The 19474-nt window shown below is 41.3% G+C and overlaps 1 protein-coding gene across 2 annotated transcripts in view; it reads right to left on the bottom strand.

Moving 5' to 3' along the window:
- Positions 1 to 5902: 5902 nt before the first annotated feature.
- Positions 5903 to 19474, bottom strand: part of LOC116696624 (neuroligin-3) — a 132148-nt gene continuing 118576 nt past the window's right edge. For both annotated transcript variants that reach the window (XM_032527711.1, XM_032527712.1), the window contains one exon: positions 5903 to 13654. In XM_032527711.1, coding sequence (XP_032383602.1) covers positions 12796 to 13654 — 859 coding nt within the window. In that variant the 3' untranslated portion in view covers positions 5903 to 12795. The remainder of the gene's footprint in view (positions 13655 to 19474) is intronic.

The following is a 19474-nucleotide window of genomic DNA, read 5'->3' on the forward strand; positions in this document are numbered from 1 at the left end:
AAGTGCGTCACTTGTGCTGTGAACAACAATGCTCATTGGGACTTTTGTGCTGTAATTTTTTTTTTTGTGCGGGGGCTTTGACTGTGCTTCAACTTATTACCACAAATCCAAACTTTGAACTGCAGGAAGGAAATTGTTTTGCATTGTTTGAGTCGCCTACAAAAGAGCATCTTAGCAGTTTCTTTCTGTGACTTTTCCACCGCGGTTGTTTGTATTCTGCTGTCATTTCACTCCACCGAGTTTCATCCATGTACAGGTGTCACCTCCCCGTTGTCAAAGCAACACTGCTTAGAGAAACAGACAAGGCCAAGGTGAATGTTGTGCTTGTAAATTGGGATTTTTCACTTTACACTGAGTGACATCAGCTGCCTAATCCAGCTGTAGTATGCAATATTATTTTAGTCTGCTGAGGAGCTGCCAGATTTAAGTTGAGAATGAGGCTGAATGAGGAACTGCAACAGTCAACCATCTCTGAAGTATTTAGCTGCACAGCTTATTGTAATGACACAGACTCTGGTTTTAGGGTGATGAAAGCCAAGGGAAATGTTTACCCTCTCAGAAACCTATGTCATGGACCAGCAGTTTATTGAATTGTCATTGTTTACTCTTTAAAAATCCCCTTACAACTGGTTAATGCGACCCGTCATCTATACCACCAGCCCTGGTGATATATTGTAGTTGGACTGCTTGGGTGGACCTGCTTTTTGACATCATGTCAGCTGCAGTGGCCAAAGGAAGGAAAGCTGGACATTTATTCTGTTCCATGTCTGTTTATGTCTCATTAAAAGACACTTTGAACAGAAAGTTCACTGCTCTGAACTCTGGCCAACTATTAAACCCTGCTGACCGGGGACGAGAGTTGGCACTGGTGTGGCGAGAGAAGGGTATGGTTGTGAGAGCAAATTAAAATATGATATTACTGTAAAGCAAAGATGAATACTGGAAACATAGATAGACTAAAAGGAAAATGAGAGTGTTCAAACAATAGAGAAATACACAGGGGTGGTATAAAGTAACCTGCTCCTCCTGTGTTGTCAGTTCCGTTTAGAGAAAGGCGAGGATGACTGATTGAGGCCACAGCTGTTGAACATGGTAACAAACAAAGTTTGCTTTGACATGATGGAACTTCCCTCTTAAACGAAGGGACACATCCTGTTTTCAAAGACAGAAGGCAAGAAACTACAAGAATGCAGGAAACGTGACCGTGTGGTACAGATGAAACTGAAAGGCATTTGATTGGAATTCTCACTTTGTGTGTCCCATGTAGTTTTGTAACGGTGTGTCTCAGATCTGCCTCTGTATCCGGTCTGGTACTTGACTTTGCTGCCACACTTACCTTCTCTAATCCATGTTGTCAGTTCACTGTGCACAAAAAAGTCACCGGCAGCTAATTATGCTGTATGATTTTCATTAGATTACTCTTCAGTGGGATCTGATATACTATCTCAGCTTGTCTTACGGGAACAACTCCCCATTGTTTAGCTAATTACTGAGTCCAGTATTTGATTGGCAGCACACCAAAGTAAGAGGCCAACATGTCAGCCAGTCGCCTTGTTTAGATAACAGAGTAAATGATGAATGAATGGAGTTCATTAGCTGATAAATTAAAATGAATTGACGTTATGATGAGACAATGAATGGTCTTGAGAGTTGAAGACATAATAAATATCATGTTGAGGCTCTTTCAGCCCTCACCTATAGACTCTGGCATCTTGGTAATAAATGTCACATAGACTTAAAATCTCTACACGCAATGCTGGTTTGTTTTAAGCTAGTTAGTAAGCTAATGAAGATGTAATTGAGTATAGCAGAAAGGAGACACTTGTTATCATCAGACAATGAGTAAACGAAGCAGAGATATGGTCTGTGCAGTGAAGCTATCATGGCCGAGATGAGTGCAGCATGCAGAGCACGCAGTCTTCTGTCATCTGCCTGATGAGAGACCGGAGCAACGCCTCTCCCCTGAGAGCTCTCCAAATGGTCCAGGCTAACAATGCTCTCCCAAGGAATTAGCTGGCTCAACTGCCCCAACACACACACACACACACGTATACTGAATTGTCTGAATGGGTCTTGCGTAACTGAGGCCAGTCTCTGAGCCCGGATCAAGGACTTGGATCCCTGCTTTGTTTTTCTTGCACTAGCTCATAAAAGGCAGAACGAGGAGTTTGAACCATAAAAGGACTTGGTATCTCATATATGACACCATTTCACAGTTGTGTGGGAGATATTCATGTAAACCATAAATACTGTAAAAACGTTTTTCAGTTCTTTTGATATCATGACATAACAGGACAGTAAATGACTGAGTACAACAGTCTGAAATATGTCAAAGTGCAACCCAGTCTAACAGCATTGTTTCCACATGATTTCCTGAGCATGTATCCTAATGTTTTGGTTGCACAATTTTTTTTTTTTTTTACTTTTCATCCAGCGCGATCCCCAGGTCAAAATGTCAGTATTTCCACAATTTTGACATACATCAGCCTTAACTGTATTTTTTGTTTTTGTGTCTAATTAGCAAATGATAGCACGATGTGCAAAGCTATGATGGCTATCATGGTAAACATTATACCTGCTAATCAATAGCATGTTAGCATCCTGGTGTTAGTATATTGAATCAAAGCAGCTATGGGCCTATGCACAACCTCACAGAGTCACTAGCATAGGCTTATTTGAGTGATATTTGTATATTAATTGAAAAGTTTCTCTCAATGATGGAAAGTCAGCTTTTTGTGTGTTTGTAAACTTATCACAAGAAGGCATATTGGCCTGTTTTTCTGCTGCAAAAATTACTGAAGTAAAGAAACCGTTCACAGAATAAGAAAACATGAATAATGTCATGGATCTGAAAGTGAAATAGCTCTAAAAGGTAATACTCGACTCGTTCAGGAGGAAAGAAAAAAATCACTACTCCCTCATTTTAAAGTCATCAGTGTCAGTGCAATGGAAACATTTTAATGGCCTATTTGGATTTTTGTGGTTGCTGTCACGTAAATCCAAGTGTCTACCTGATGGCCCATGTCATTTCCTGTTTTGGTCTCTGACTCTCCAGACCTCATTGTATGGTACAGGAAACCAGAATAATTACTTACAGAGGAGTTCATTCCCAAAGAATGTGACTCATCCAGCCTTTCCTAAACTTCAAATGAGCCATTACATCACTGCTGACTGAGGATTTCTCGAAGCCACATCACCCTTCCTCTTTCAACTCAGACAGGCAATTTACTTGAATTTAAGCAAAAAACATAGAGTTGATCAAAGAGCTCAAATGTGTAATATTGTTTTAATGCCGTTCTTGGATTATGCAGTAACTCTGCACTTCTAATAATATCCAATTTAAGTGATAGTTATATATTGAACACTTGTGAGAATAGGGAGTAAAAACAAGCAGTGAGAAGATGTGGATGTGTGAATGGAAGTGACAGTGAACATAGTTTTAGCAAATGCTTGGGACTACCTAGTGGGTTATTGTAATGTACAAAGCTAGTAAGCGGTCAGTCACACAAGGAGGTTTCACTGCATCTTTACAGCTGTTAAAATGTTCCCAGTAGTTTCAGGAGAGCGAATGAAAAACATATGTGTACAATATTAAAGATCCAACAGTTGACTTGAGAGTTGCCTGTTGAACTCAGACTGCCTTTTTGCTTAATTTTCTCAATTTTTCAATAATAATAAAAGAGATAATACTTCTTTCTAAGCGATGAAAGATGACATATCTTAAACTTTATTATCAAGTGTTAATATCTGGGTCTATTTAGGTTACAAAAACCCATCACCATGCAAACAGCTGTTCAATTTGTCAAAAGAATTGTAGAATTCACTTACTGACTACAGTCAGAACTAACATTTAGGCATCACTGATGAATTTTATCTCTGCCTCTCAGGGCAAAAATAGGCTTTACTTCAAAGGATGTTCCCTTGTTTTCACAGAAAAAAAGGCTGCCGTTTTTTAGGTAGTAAGCTCAGATATTGAAGTGAAACTCACAGTGTATTTGAGCTGAAGGATCTGTGAAAAGGCTGGTAGCCTGGATTAACACTTAAGTTCAAATTGGTGCAACTGAAAGTCATTGTAATGTGATCTAAGTGATAAGATACTTTCGGGAAGTCCTCTGGGAGTCCTCTGTAGTCTGTGCTAGAGCAGCACAAGCCGGCGAGTTCAGACACACAAGGTCCACTGACGCAACCTTCCCCTGCCACCAGTAACCCACATCTGAGAAAGGCATTAGTGGACTGCCATCTGATGGTGAACTCCAGCTGATGCAACTGAGAGATAGCAGCTTGGGCCCGGCCTCAGCTAGTGAGGAACGACTTTACAAAAATAGCTCTGAATCTGCAAGATAATGATGTGAAAAATGAGAGCAGTTAGAAAAGGAATACGTCCTAAAAATTGTAAATCTTGCCGTGAAACTTCTTCTCCAATACAGCTACCCGAACTGGACCAACAAGTACGAAAAATTAGCCGTCAAGCAGCATCTTGTGGTAACAAGGTTTTCTGGACAGGAAACAGAATAGATACCCTGTAGAGGATTAGAAAGTGCTTGTTGCCTGCTGTTGTTACTTCCCTCACACACACTGGGAGTGTGCCGGCTTTATGTCTCAGCAGCCTCAGTGGTATCTCCAGGCCATCCATCTTACAGAGGGCGGATCATTATGTAGTCGACAGGCAGCTTTAGGCTGGGGGCAGGTGGGACTGCTTGTACTAGATGAACTATAGGCTGCTACTGTTCTTTACTGGACCTCCATAACAAGCAAACCTGCCCCTTTTACAGTTGAATAGTACATTAGACTTGAGCTTGTTTCATTTTTGCAACACAGTTTGTTGCACCAAAAGCTGTATTTAAAGGATCATATTAGTGTTATATTATATTTTTACCAAAAAATCCCATTAAAGGCCCAAAAAACAGCAATGAATTTATCCTGCTAACAAGTGCTGTTTGTGCAGCCACAGCTTGTAGCTTATGCTCCTGTGCCACAGAACTCCATCACCATCCAAAAACCATTAAAAACACATAAAACAGCCACACCATTGGGTGATACTGTATTACTTTATTTTGACAACTGCAGCAGAATAGCTCCATGTTGGGCAACCGTCACTGACCAAGCTGGGGGACAGTGTCTCCTCGCTTTGGTAGTTTGACGAGCTATGAGGAACGAGCTACGCTGTCTGTGTTCTTTGTAATTAAAGAATATGTCACCCAATGCACCAGTCTGCCTCTTGTTTGGCTTTTTTTGTGTCTTTTTAATAGGCAATGTGTTCAATGGCACAGAGGCATAAGCTACAGCTGGCTGCAAAGTCAGTACTTGTTAGCTGGATACATTCATTGTTGGTTTAGGTCTACTGGCGGGATTTGTTGATAATGAAATAAAAGATCAAATATGCCGGCCTTATCCTTTAATGCAAAAGCTGTGTGATATTTTTTTGGGGGGGGAACAGAGCACTCAAATTCAGCACTTACAGAGATGTTCTCTTGGATTGTGATTGCTCTCTCTATAATCATTTTGTAGGATGAAAAATATACAAAACACTATTATCAGCAGAAAACCTCCTGGTCTCACGCCCACTGAAAACGAATGCCATGTTCTATATTCATGAGAACCACAATAAGATACAGAAAGAATAGATATTTTATTTTGATTACTCCAGTTTGTGAGATTATAAATACATTCTATGGACATAAACATAGAAGTAACAGGGCATCTTTAGTAATCTGTACAATGACACTGAGATAACAGATTTATCATGATGTATTTGGGCTCAAACACCATTGGTTTTGTTGTATCAGTCCTAGTTTCTGGTGAAAAATGTGTTACAGTATCTGGGTCAAAAAAAAGCTCCAGTGCATGATGGTCCTTGTTGGGAAAACCTGAAAATATGCTTGGGATTTGTCTGTGCTCTGTACACGTGGAAATAATAGATTTTTGATGTTTTGACAGAAAGCAGAATGATTTCCCTTTGGAGAAAAACAGGCTATTTAAATTTAAACTAAAAGAGTTTTGGTTGAGTGACTGATTCTCCTCTGTGTTCCAATAAGTAATGTTAATTAGCGGCTTAGTCAGCAGAGAAACATAGTAACTCAACAAAATTAGACCCTAAATGATTGGAAACGAGCGAGCAGTCTAGATTATGGTACTTTACAAAGCAGAAGAAAGAGAAAATGGGCAAGTTGTGTCGGTGTGAGACAGTGGTAGAGCTGCTCAGATTGCATTTTGTGTGAGGGAGGATGAAAAAAACTGCATAAAAGAGAAGAGAAGGCGAGAGCAAAGACAAACGAGACACAGGAAGAGAGAGGTGAGGGAGAGGGTGAGAGGAAATATAAGTAACAACGCGTTCATTGTGGTAGAAATAAAATTCTCAATTTCTGCACCCACACACACACCACACACACACACACACACACACACACACACACACACACACCACCTGCCGCTCTCTCCCAGCGGGTGGCACTGTGTAATTTGGCACATCCATTTCCGAGGCTGGGTTTGTCTTCCCTGCTGTCGAGGCAGTCACAAACCCCATCGGGGTATTCCAGCCAACCCTAGAATGTTGTCACTTTCAAAACACACTCACTGAACTGCAAACAATTCTCGACTGTGAAAAAGTGTCTCGCTCATAACTGTCCCATTTTTCTACTTGCAGTGATTCTTGTCACAGGAAGCTTGGGCTAATTCCATTCAGCCTTCAGGTGTCTGATTGCTGAAGGAGTTTGACCTCATTTTCTCACACTGCACTTTCAGTGGTCTTCCCGTTTGGTCCGACACTTAAAAATGTGGCTCTTCACAGAGCCATGTACCCCAAACTGTGTCCCCGAGGCCACCAGGTCTTCCCCTGCCAATACACAGTGACATCTGCTCTGCTTTAACAGCATATGGGAAAATTACATGGCAAAAAAACAACTTGCCCTCCCATGACATTTCTTCCCTTTGATACTTCACTCTCAACTCAATTTTAGCCCTGTGCCACTGTATGTGTCTATGTTGGAGCCAATGGGAACTGACCTCCCACCACTGATGGCAGATCAGACGAGAGGACTACTTTGAAACATATTTTGCCTTAAAAGGTCCAGGTCAACTAAACAGCAAGAACAAACAAACAAAAAAACAACAGACAAAACATATTTTAAAAACTAACACTCAGCAGATTGATGCCGCATCTCATGGCCTTCATCAGCAAATGGACTTTGCTTATGATAAATATTGCATCAATAATAAAGGGAATGGTGGTTGAAATGTTGTTTTTGGTGCTAACAACATAAAATCTTTAATTTAATTTAATCTTATTTTTGGCCACATAACACTTAGTTGATACGGTGAACTTGTTAGCAACAGTTGCTTATTTACACATTCAGGAGCAACATTTATTTAGATGCATCTTTTTTACCTGATGCATGTAAGTCAATTTCACTCTCATTTTAGCTATATTATGCTCTCCATCTACTCCTGAGGGAAGTATACGTCTTCTTTCTTAAGGTAGCTGCTAAATGTTGTGTTCACCACCAGAGGGGTATTGCAGTAAACCAGGATAAAGGACTAAGCCTGGATATTTCAGTTATCCAGGAGGAATTTCGCCTTGACTTGAAAAAAGCAGAGGCACCTAAGGCTTTATTAATCCTGGGGCCTTTTCTGTTAACTCAGCAGTGGTTTTGACCCTATTATTATTGGCCTGCATTAAAAAACAGGTACATATTGCTTTTCAGTTAAGCACTGTTATTATTTAAAGTTCACCAACATTTTTATAATTGTTCATGTGACAGTCATTGTTACTGTTATATTACTGTATGAAAACTGCTGTTCATATTGTTACAAGTTTGGTGAATGTATTATGACAGTTGTTGGGATAATTAGAAAAGGCTGATACAGTTACAAATGTATTTTAAATGAAGTCAGCAATGAAGAATAATATATCCTATTCATGTGTTAGTGGATCTAACAATGGCAGACTGGTCAGAGACAATACACCTTTAATCATTTTAGTTTGATTCTTTTTGTATTCTTTAACAAAGGATCATCTATGTTCCTCTTCCATGTACATCTACGTAATTTGGCTTTCTTAGCACACAATGCGTGTTCTCTCCAGGGAACTGAAGTTTGGGAGGATTGCATAATTATAACCACTTATATCCTAATTGTACAATCCTCCTTAATTAAAGTAGGTAAAGTTGGAACTTATATTTTTCTGGAGGGAAATAACTGATGAAGACACTGTGTTACAGTCATTGTTTACGGGGCTATTTATCTCTTAATTATCTTTATAGTTTCTATATTTCAGAGTCTAATTTCTTCAGTGTCTTTTATATGTCCATATGTAGGCATACGAGGAAGCAAAGCATTATACTAATATGTAAAGAAGGAAACTCTGCCTCTGTAAAAGAAAAACAGTGACAAAAAGCATGGCAGATAATAGCGCACCAACTAAATGATTTCTAAAAATATACATTTATGAACTACTGATTTTAAATGAAACAATTTAAGAAGTGAAGCTAATTATTTCCACAAAGGAACTGTTGTACACTTTGCCTGCAAAGCGAGTTATTGTTACTTAGGTAATTTACAGTATATTTTAGCCCATATGAGAGAGAAGGAGAGAGAGTGAGGGAGAGAAATATTTACGCATCATAGGCTTATGTAATTGATCTTCATGGTAAATTTCCTGCGTAACATTAGTCTTCTGCTCACTTTTAAGGGTAAAGAGTACAACTGTTCGTTTGTGCAAATAGCCTAACTCCGGTTTTAATTCAGAACAGTGATCAGTTAAAGTATATTTTTAGGCTACTTACGCATTCAGGCAGTCTGTGATCATCTGCCACGCTTTCTCTCACTGTTTCATTACAGCGGCCGTGTTTCTTTTTTTTTTTTACAAATAATGTGTTTTAAGTTATCATACTTCCATAAGAAGCTGCTGCTGCTCATTCTGTATAAAGTATGCACACTGCATTATATTATTTATTATTTTAGCATCAGTAAATCTGTTATCAACCTGGTGGACATTTGAGCAAAGCCGTGAACGCGCATCAATCCGAATTACTTCAGCCTGGTTTGACCTAGTCGCTCCTCCTCAGCCTGGCTTGGCCTTCGTGAAACACACCAAGCCAGGATGCACAGATTAGACTTTGTCAAGCCTCGTTTTATCAGTTATCCTGGATTTATAAATTCTGCTTTTGTGCAATAACCCCCTGGCTGCTAATTTTATCTGCCCGCTGTTTGATGTTGGGCAGGTAGCGTACGACGGTTGCGTACAGGGCCATTGGACTGGGGAAAGAAAGGGGACTGAGTACCCAGGGCCCTCGTGTGAGGAGGGCCCAAAAAGATGCTAGAATGAATAGCTGTGGATGTGGGGAGGGGCCCATAGAAAATGCCTTTCTACAGGGTCCAGAATTTTGTGCTACGCCCCTGGTTGTGTAAGCAAATGACACTATGAGAGCAGTGAAAAGAACCAAAAGGTAGATGCAAAGTTGCGAGCCATTAACCAAAACAATGTGCTAATAAAATCAAATGCTGAAATTCTCTGTAGAACCAAGGGGAACTGCAGAGTCAGCAATAACTATCTGTGGGTTTTCCCTTTAAAAACAAGTCATTTTAACTAATGTTAGTAAAAAAAAAATTGATTGTAGTAGCGTTTAAGAATTCAACTGCAACTTGTCTTTATTACTCTGAATGATACACAGGCTCACTGTCAACAGTCAGTCAACAGTTAACCAACACTTAACAGTTTTTATTAAAACTACTTCCTACCAAGAAATAGTTCCAACTTTTAGAAGAATGTCTTCAAGAAAGGACAGTTTTTTTCTGAAAATAGAGGTCACATTTTTTTTTTTTCGTTTAAATGTCATATTTCAAAGCTGTATGCACCAGAAATGAAATTCCATCAGCTTTCATTGTATTGGTATGGCTGCCAAAAAATAACTCAATTTCTCAAAACCTTGACAAGTACACCCAAAACTTTCTGCATGGTTAGCGGAGTAAAAAAAAGAAAAGAAAAAGTTTTGCAAAGTAATATAGGAGAATCAAATCTCATATTCCAATATGAATGGTTCACATCCATTTGGCAGTGAGGAATATTTAGAAATATTTTCGTTCACCAATATGCCATCATCGCCATAATGTTTGCTAATTTCATTCCAGAAAACAAGGTATCGTTGATATTATTGCTACAGAAACAAGTTAGGCTATTTGCACAACCTACTCCTTACAAAAGCACAAGCACAGAGCCATTATTGAATGTTTCTATATGTGTGAGACAGCTCCAGGTGAAAACCAACGTCCTGTTTCTTTCTTAGTGGCGGCAGCTCAGTTGAAGACGGTGGCTGATTAGGTTGTGAACCCCATATAAAGCAAGATGAGCAAAAACAAGATGACTCATATAGATCAGTCTCAAAGCAATTTCCCTCAAACAACTCTTTCTCTCTTTCTGCTACTGGCAGGATCGGTGATGAGCTGACCAGACCAGGCTTCTCGCTCTGCTGCATCTCCAATCATACAATACCAGAGGAAGTTATTATGGAATACTTCATAAACATGTTGAGGTTTATGTGCATAAAGTATTTAGGAATTGCAACACTGATCTAGGATCACTGGTCAGGTCACATTCCTGCACTTTGCTGTAGCGCTGGAGACAATCTGTACTATGCCGAGATACTTATTGAAAATTGTCAGTTTTACTCGCAGAATCAATAACTCCAGTTTTCTCCCCGAGAATAACATATAATAAGATGCAATGCGAGTACATCAAGGCAATCTCTTCACAATCTCCCATTGCTGAAGCACTACTTTGCATGAATTACAGTAAAATGTGGAGTTATGCACGCAGATAGGCCCCAAGCAGTTAGCCTGTTTTTCTCAAAGGTTTCAGCGAGAGAAAAGGAGAGAGGGAGGAGGGGAGAAAGGAAGAGGGAGGTAGAGAGGAAGTCCTGGGGGGTAGACTTGCACTTGCTGCAAGAATGTTTCTTTTTTAACTCATTCAAAAGGGAAATAATAAAGTCATAAAAGGGGGGTAAAGAACTTTGATCAAGAGAGAAAAAAAGTTTTGTCAAACTTTATATTCTTCATTTTTTACAATTTTAATTTGGCACATGGCACAATCAGCATGTATGCATCTGGTATACATAAATAAATATTAAATATTTTATACATAAATATACATATAGAGCTCTTACAAAGACACCTAGAGAAGTCTTGGCTTAGGATGTTTGAAATGTTAACAATACATCGAAAATATTTGTGTTGGTGCATTGCAGTGTTTAATTGTTTTGTAAGTGGAAGTGGTATCTCCATAGAAGCCCTATACATATATATATGTATGCCCATATTTATATATATATATTCAAAGAAATACAAGTGTGCACTGATGTAGGTTTATTCAGTGCAAACAGGCCACTGTCTGCTTTTTAAGAGGAACTCTTACAAAGTCAATGGAATCATGTCAGTTAGTTCAGTTGAATTTTTAGCTATTTTTTTCTCTTACACGTAAAATAATAGATTTATTTTGTAATCTTTAAGCAAAATTAGACATATATAACTTTGAAAATAACAAAAGTGCTATTTCGCAAAGACAGACACCCAGAGACGCAGCAGAAACACTACTGGCGGTGAACCAAAATCAACAACATGAGAAAGTACTCGGCCCCCCTCCCCCCAGCACCCCCACCCCGAAAAAAACACATTATACAACCTACAAACAAAAAACAGGTGCACGGACACACACACACACCCACCCACACACACGCTCTGAAACGCTCTCGCACATCCAGACCCACTCACTCGCCACTCTTGCTTTTGCAAGTTCCGACAATGTGTCTCTTCCTTTATCTCATCCCCTTAACCGCGCTTCCGCGCAAGGAACAAGAAATCATTTTCACATGCACACAAACACACAGATGCTCTAAGCAGCATGTGTACGTGCACACTTTGTGGAGATAATATCAGATAGCTTAACAGATAAATTGGCTGTAAAAGATGCACTTTTTTTCTTAGCAAAACAATCACAGTAACATAGTATTCATCTCCGCCTTCTCATCTCCCGGCAGGAGCTTTTCCCAGACAAATAATTTCTATACGAGATAAAAAAGATAACACCATTTGTGTGGCTGTTGTGTTGGTACGCAACAGAAAAAAAAAAAAAAGAGTTGCCCAAAATGGGTTTAAATCTCTACATCTGCATATCCTCTAGGTTCCCATCCTGGATTCAGTCTCTCATCTTTGAGTCTCATCGACTTGTAACACACTCCACTTGGAATTGTCTCAGGGAATAGAAATAATGACAAAAAAGAACAAGCTTTGTAAGGCATTGAAACGTAAAACAAAACAAAGAAGCAATTAAAAACATTTTGCGAATATTGACGTAGAGGCCATTGTTCGAAATGTGTCTCCCGCAGGAGGAAGGGATGGGAAATAATAAAAAGCACTTCTCTTTGTTTTTGTTATGAATTCAAGATAAGTGTTGATATCTCCTTAGTCTGCTTAAAAAGGCTTTTAAAATGATTATTTTAGAAAAAAAACACTGCAGAAAGACCCCTCCCCGGATCAGGAGAAGGGAAGCAGTTTGATTTTGGCAGCTCTGCACAACTTGACATCCATAGAGAGCTCTCAGCAACTCTCCTCGTAGTAAAAGTCTAGTTAAATCTCTTCACGTTTTAATCCGACTCATGCCCTTCCCCCTCCCCATCGCAGCCCCCCCCCTCCCAGTGATATTTATAAAACACAATCCTCTCCTCTGTCGTTCATCCTCCTACCCCTCTTCCAGCACCACCGCCGCCTCCTCCCCCGCCTGCCCGGCTGCCCCTGGCCTTCTTAAAGCTATACGCGGGTGGTTGAGTGGGAGTGCGGCAGGCCTGTGGAGTTGAAGCCGGTTGTGAAGGTGTTGTAGGGGTGCAGGTTGGGCATGCCCACCAGGGAATTGGGGATCATGGTGATGGTGTTGGGGGTCATTAGAGGAATGTCGTCCGGAGAGCGCCGCAGAGTGAGCGTGTAGTCGGGCAGCGAAGCCAAGCGTAGTGCCCCCTCATTGCTGTTCCCCGCCTCGCACTCATGGTGCGTCTGGTTCATCTGCAGCGACATGATCTCCTCCTCGGGCGCGTGGTGGCCAATGTCGTTGGAGGTGGTCTGGCGTTGCGGGCTGGGCTGCCCATGGCCGGAATCCTGCCGCCGCTTGTCCTTGCGGTAGTAGAGGGCTGCGAAAGCCAGCACATTGAGGAACAGCAGCGAAGCTCCCACAGCAATAGTGACGCTGAGCTCTGTGGAGTAATCCCGTGGGTTCTCCACCACCAGAGGCCCGGTCTCCTCGTCGTCATTCCAAGTGTCTTTGTCCTCATTGTTGTAGGCCGGGGACATGGGAGGCCGCTTGGTGTTGAACGGCCAGGACGTTTTCCCGTTGGGCCTCTTGGTGGACAAGGTGTTCTGGGTGGTTTCTGGTGGGGGCACTTTGGTGGTGGTGGAGGTGTAGTGGAACATGTCGTGGAGGTTGTACAAGTGGGGCACTAGGTGTTTCCAGAAGGCCACTTTGGTAGCGCGGTAGTGGTCGCGCACGCGTGGCTTCAGGCCAATATGCAAGTAGAGCTGGTCCTGGGGGTTGTACTTAGACCAGGCCACCTCTTCAAAGCGGTTGGCCTTGGTGTGGATGAACTTGGTGTCTTGAGGAACGGGTTTGTTTGGATCCCTACAGAAAGAGAACAAACAGATGTGACATGAGATTCTACATTTAGGGACATTTAATTATTCATGCTCCTACATTCATGTGGATACATGAAGCAGATAAAAATACTACAAGGAAAACACAACAGTATTCGTCACACATTATATGATGGTGTGAAAAGGGGTTCAGCCACCAATGGAGAACTTATTGATCCTGCTTGGTGAAACCCACAACAGCGAAAGCACACCCCCACAACAGCCGCTACCATGCTGCAGTTAATAATTGATCAAGGTGTGTATGGTGTGGTACTGTATGTATTACACTTTATGTTGCAGCATCAACTGAAACAAATTTCAACTAACAATTTATTTTCCCTATCCCTTTTTATTTGTACCACGAGGTCTCCATGCAGCACGACCCCTTCCGTCTCGTCTTTCAGCCACCTCTCTGCCTGTCTTATCTCTCCTATCCTCTCTCAGCCCAGATGTTGTTCTTAATTCAGTTCTGATGCAGCCCACCCACAAAAACCAGGGCAGAGGCTTTTAAAGTAAACACATATGAATAAGTCAGCAGGCTTTAGGGCTCGCGTCAGGAGGCATCTTGTTGTTGATAATCCAACCCTGGTGAAACCCCTCTGCTAATTGCTCGGGGAAGGCAGCACAGTGTGCATTGGCATCCAGTGTACTGATGTAAAGTGGACCATATTAATCAAGACACTAAGAGGGAACTGCAGAGGCGCATTTGTGTGCTTGGATATAAGGATGTTAGTGCGCGCGTGTGTGTGTGTGTGTGTGTGTGTGTGTGTGTAAGATTGAAAGCAAGAGACAAAAGGAATGCGTGAGAGTATGTTAGACTGAGAGAGAAAGAGAGAGAGAGAGAAAGAGAGAGAGAGAGAGAAAGAGAGATTTTCTGGGTGCAGTACCTCTATTGATCTACAGAGGTTACTGTTCCACTTTTCAGTTTTTTGACACATTGCCTCAACAACCGGATGACCAACCATTTCAATTACAGTGAAGCTATTGATTTATTGAATGAATTAACATATAGCAATCTCCCACAATCACGCAGCTCCATGTTGCCTTGTTGCCATACAAAGTCTTGAGTGGGAGTTCTGCTGCCCGTTGCTATTGCTTTTGGTACTGATGAAATTACTTTTCTGTGAAAGAACCTGAAGAATAGCGCTGCGGCCTTGAAAACACAATCATTGATGTTGGAACAGAGAAGTAAGAAAAAACTGTGTTGTTGAAAGGAAGCAAGGATCTGTGCGACATTTCTCTAAATGTCATGAAATCTCCCTCTGATTGCGATGTCAGTGGCAAGCAAAAGTTCAATTTAGTTCGGGATTAAGGGATGTGGCGTCTACAGTGTTTTTTTGGCATGGGCTGAAAAACCTCCAAACACAGCCAAGAGAATTAAAAGCCATGCCAGAAGAATTCACCCTGCATCCTCTCCCCTGTTGGTTTCTCTGCTGTCAATTTTTTCTTTTTCAGGTCAGTGCTTCTGGGAGAGGTGAGAGAGAGAGAGAGAGAGGGGAGAGAGGAGAGAGGGGGGGTAAAAGCAAATTGAGATGGCTTGTACCTGGGCTGGTGTCAGCAGAGCAGCCTGTAAATAACCTCTTTTATTAGGCCTGTAATGATCCCCAATGAATATTGACAGCCAGACTATGATGACTTTGTAGCTGAATATCAGTAATTAAGTTTCAAAGGAGTGGGTGGTGGAGGTAAGGTCGTATTGATCTCCCTGTGTGCAACATGCCAGAGAACAGGACGTCAATGAAGCAGCCTGAGATGTGGTTGTCTGCAGCCTGCATGCTTTCATGAATTCCCACAGTAGTCTTGCGCATGCTGTCGCACACATGAATGCAAATTTTCTCCCCCTCTCTTTCTCACACACATAGACACATACACGCACATGACAACAATGATGGAGGTTAGAGCCATCTCGTTAATGGGAATTCCGTTGCATTTCCATAACACTGCAAAGGCTCTCTTTTTTAGGGGAAAAGAAGGGAGAACGAGTTGCTGAATTGTTACGGCAACATTATTAAACAATTACTTTGATATTTTTTCACATTACAATCGGTGTGAGCAGAGAGCAAGGGAGCAGTGGTGTGGAGGAGTTAGAAAAGCTCTTTGGTGGCTGGCTGGATGGTTCAGTGCAAGTGAAGATGAATAATTTAGGGAACACAAAGAAATCAATGTGGCATCTTTAGTTAATTTGATTTGCCGCATTAGAGAACAACTGGCTGCCTTATCTAATTACACACACATATGCTTGGGTAATTGTTGCAAAGTCAATAGTAAATAGGCTACATTCCTTTGAACAATTTCTACCAGTGCAGCTCAACTTTGGGCTGCATGCTGGCTTTGATGTCCTGCCCTGAGCTGTAGAGTCGGAGGGAGTGAGCTGAGCTCCATCTCTGCTTCTCAATGTGGTGAGGACTACTAGGTTACTCTGCTCTATTTGTACCAAAGCTTACTCAGCGCTGTGTGATGCAATGTAGCCAGATCCACTGTGTGATGTTTCCTCAGTGCTGTGCTATGATTTCCATCTCAACACGGTAAAATAGTGCTGTAATCATTGCTGACATGTTTTCGAGGTGTCAGAATTCTGTGTGGCACATTACAGGTGGTCATAACACCTGCACAATATCATCCAGTACAATAGTCCTAATATTGCCAGCAGAGAAAAGCTGATGATAAAAAACCTTTTTGTTGAATATCTTAAGATATCTTTTATAGGTCTTAGTTTGTCTTCCCCTATGTATATGAGAACAAAGTCACATGAAAAACTTATAATTCCCCAAAAAGAGCAGTCATAAAGTGACACAAAAAATGATAAGCTCCACAAGATATTATTGTGTTCAACCTTTGTAGATAATACATACATAAAAAGGTTTGAAGTTGTTTTATCTGAACTGTGCAGTATGCTCCATGCTCTTTTTTTCCCTTTTACTTTAAAACGGTGTAATGAATATGACGTCAGCCGAAGACTAGCAGCAGCTGAATACTGAAGAGATACAGATGGAACAAAATAGAATTATAGGAGAATTCCGGTAAAATGAAAATAATTGTTGCTGCCTACATCGAGTTATGCTACTGCTAGCTTTTGCACCCAGGCGGCTGAAATGGGGCAGGGTTTAAACATACTTTTAGCCTATTAACATGTTTAAGATGTCATTACAAGTGCCTTGCCATATGAACTGATTCCTTCAGGGTGAACACATTGAATATGGCTGAAGTAGATGTCAAAGAAATGCATTAAAGTTGTTCCAATTCAGCTCTGTTTAGTTTTGGTGCTGAAATGGCAAGACAAGTGTTTATGGATTGTCTACAAACTACAACGTTTACGTTTAAAACCTGCCTTGTTTCAGCTGCCTGGGTGAAAAGCTAACAGTAGCATATCTCGATGTAGGCAACACTGATTATTTTTCTTGTTAATGACAGCACTACATGACAACAAACATCATAGCTAGATGTTAAAATCAACCCAGAATGTTCCTTTATATAGGCTGGAAAGAGAAGCTTGGCGATAACATATCAGCTGTGCTGATTTTGATGGGTCAAAGACTTTTAGAAGTCACCGCGCAGTATTGGTTTTTTGTTTGAGATTTAAAAAAAATAAAAAATGAACCATTCATGAAAACATTTACTGAAGTTGAACGTTATCCTAAGCCGTACACATCTAGCAAGCTGAAATAAAAAGGTGTGTCGGAGCCTGAGGTACATTTAAAAAACAAAAACACTCTGTATTGCTTTCTCTGTTCATTTGTTGTGCCTGAATAGCCTAAAATTAAAGCTGACACTCAAACCATCGTATAATTTCACATTTAAATATTCTTACAGTGTGGTGATAAAACACTGAACACCTCTCGAGCCTGCAGTATGTGCTAAGCTTTATATTAAACACCTCGTTGTGACCTGTATGAGCAGCCCTGGCATAATGTGATGTTTGTGGTCCTGTTGGGCTCTCAGAGCTCCCCTGCATTAGCTGATAGCCTGCCTCCTGTCAGACCTCCCACTTAATCCGGATGGTCATTGGAACTGTGGCTGCACTCCCAGGCAGAGGAGAGGGATTATTACACCCATAAAAACAGGCGTTTTAATGGCCTTTCAGATTTCCTCTGATGTGTTCATATGGCTGCAGTACTATAAACCACTCCTCCTCAGCCCCCCTCCCCTCACCCTCCTCTCATCGAGATGACCTTCTGACCCCCGCTAACCTTGGCCTGCCATGCGTGTTTAAGTGCTCCCGTGTGTTCATATCCCTGATTGACTGGGAGTTGGTGTGTGTCCGTCGACACAGTACCTGTGTGTGTGTGTGTGTGTGTTTGTGTGTGTGTGACGCACTGTGGTGTGATGACCTCCAGGGCCACAAAAGCGCAGTACTTGAACATGAGAAATGTCACATTTCACAAAGCAGTACATGCTGTGTAGTTATGATGATGAGCCTCTGAAGGTGGATATAAGAAATGGAAAAAAGGCTGCTGTAAGTGTTAAACTGCTTTTCTAGAAGATGCCGCGCCACCTTGATGGCAGATACGACTCCCAGCTCTACCTACAGAACGGGGGCCTGAGCTCATTACCTATTCTAAGCCCTATCTGCACGCGCTGATGTAAGGCAGATAAGGGGGACGAATGAATATCATTTTCTTTCTTTTTTATTTCCCATGTACCTCCTTCCCCTTTTCATCCTGATGTAATTTGAAGCGCTTGAATGATCATAGACCTAGCCATCACCAAATCTGAAAAGACACGTTTAGGCGCCCTAAGGCAGAAGACAGGAATCTATTTTCACTTTTCACACTCCGGGTCTCTGAATTCAGAGCATAGCTTCTCAAAATAAAATAAAAAAAGAACATGCATTAATTCAGTGGCACTGATGCTCATTCTGCTGCTAAAATATGCTGAGTTGAAGCCTGTTTTTGAATTTTGATTTGAGTTATTGTTGTAAGTGTTGTGTAACAAATTCATCCCCTGCAGTTGTTTATCTACTTACCAGGTAACACAAATAAGCAGCTAATTGTAATTTTTAACTCCAACAGAAGGCTCCCAACACCTCTCTCTGTGTTCTGTGTAAATGTTTTATAAATACAATTCTCTGGGTAGACTTTGCCCGCGCTCGGTGTAGGGGGCAACTTCAGCACTGAGCGGGCAAATTATCAGCCTGTGCTCTTTTACCCTTCATGTGGTTGCACGCTGGGGCAGAGGGCTGAATGATGTGTGGTTCAAATTTAATGGCAGCCTCCGGTTCAGTAGGCTAAGTGATGCAGGGTGAGGCGCTGTGACTTTGGGGCGTGCAGAAGTGTTGGAGGTCACAACTCTCGGACCACTACCTATTATGAATGCTATTGATTTGTTTGATTAGACGAGTGGCAACAAACAAAACACCTCTCCTTCCCCCAACACCTTCCTTACATTCCCTTTCTCCCTAGCTGATTTCTAAGACTGCTAAACTACTATATTTGTAAGTATTCAACTTAATTGTATTAACTTACACCCATTTTAAACTGACAACCACTTATGGATGAACACATGCAGATCTACTTCCTTTTCTCCTCCTCTCCCGCCGCCCTCTTCTCATTACATTCAGCACACAGCATGGACAACGATCAATTGCATCCAGGCTCCTTAACAAGCCACACCACTTCCTTACCTTCTCTAATGCAAATCAGGATATTGGCTACAAATCTCCTATCAAGTGAGTGCCTATTTAATGGAGTAGCTAGGTGGCTGTGTGGGGCTGTGCTGCTCCACAATGCCGAGCATTCACAGACTCCTGGTACAGGTTGAGTTGGCCCTAACGAAGGAAGCTGGGAACAGGGATAATACGGAGAAAGGACAT

The sequence above is a fragment of the Etheostoma spectabile genome, chromosome 10 (assembly GCF_008692095.1).
Source record: "Etheostoma spectabile isolate EspeVRDwgs_2016 chromosome 10, UIUC_Espe_1.0, whole genome shotgun sequence".
Classification (NCBI taxonomy): Eukaryota; Metazoa; Chordata; class Actinopteri; order Perciformes; family Percidae; genus Etheostoma; species Etheostoma spectabile.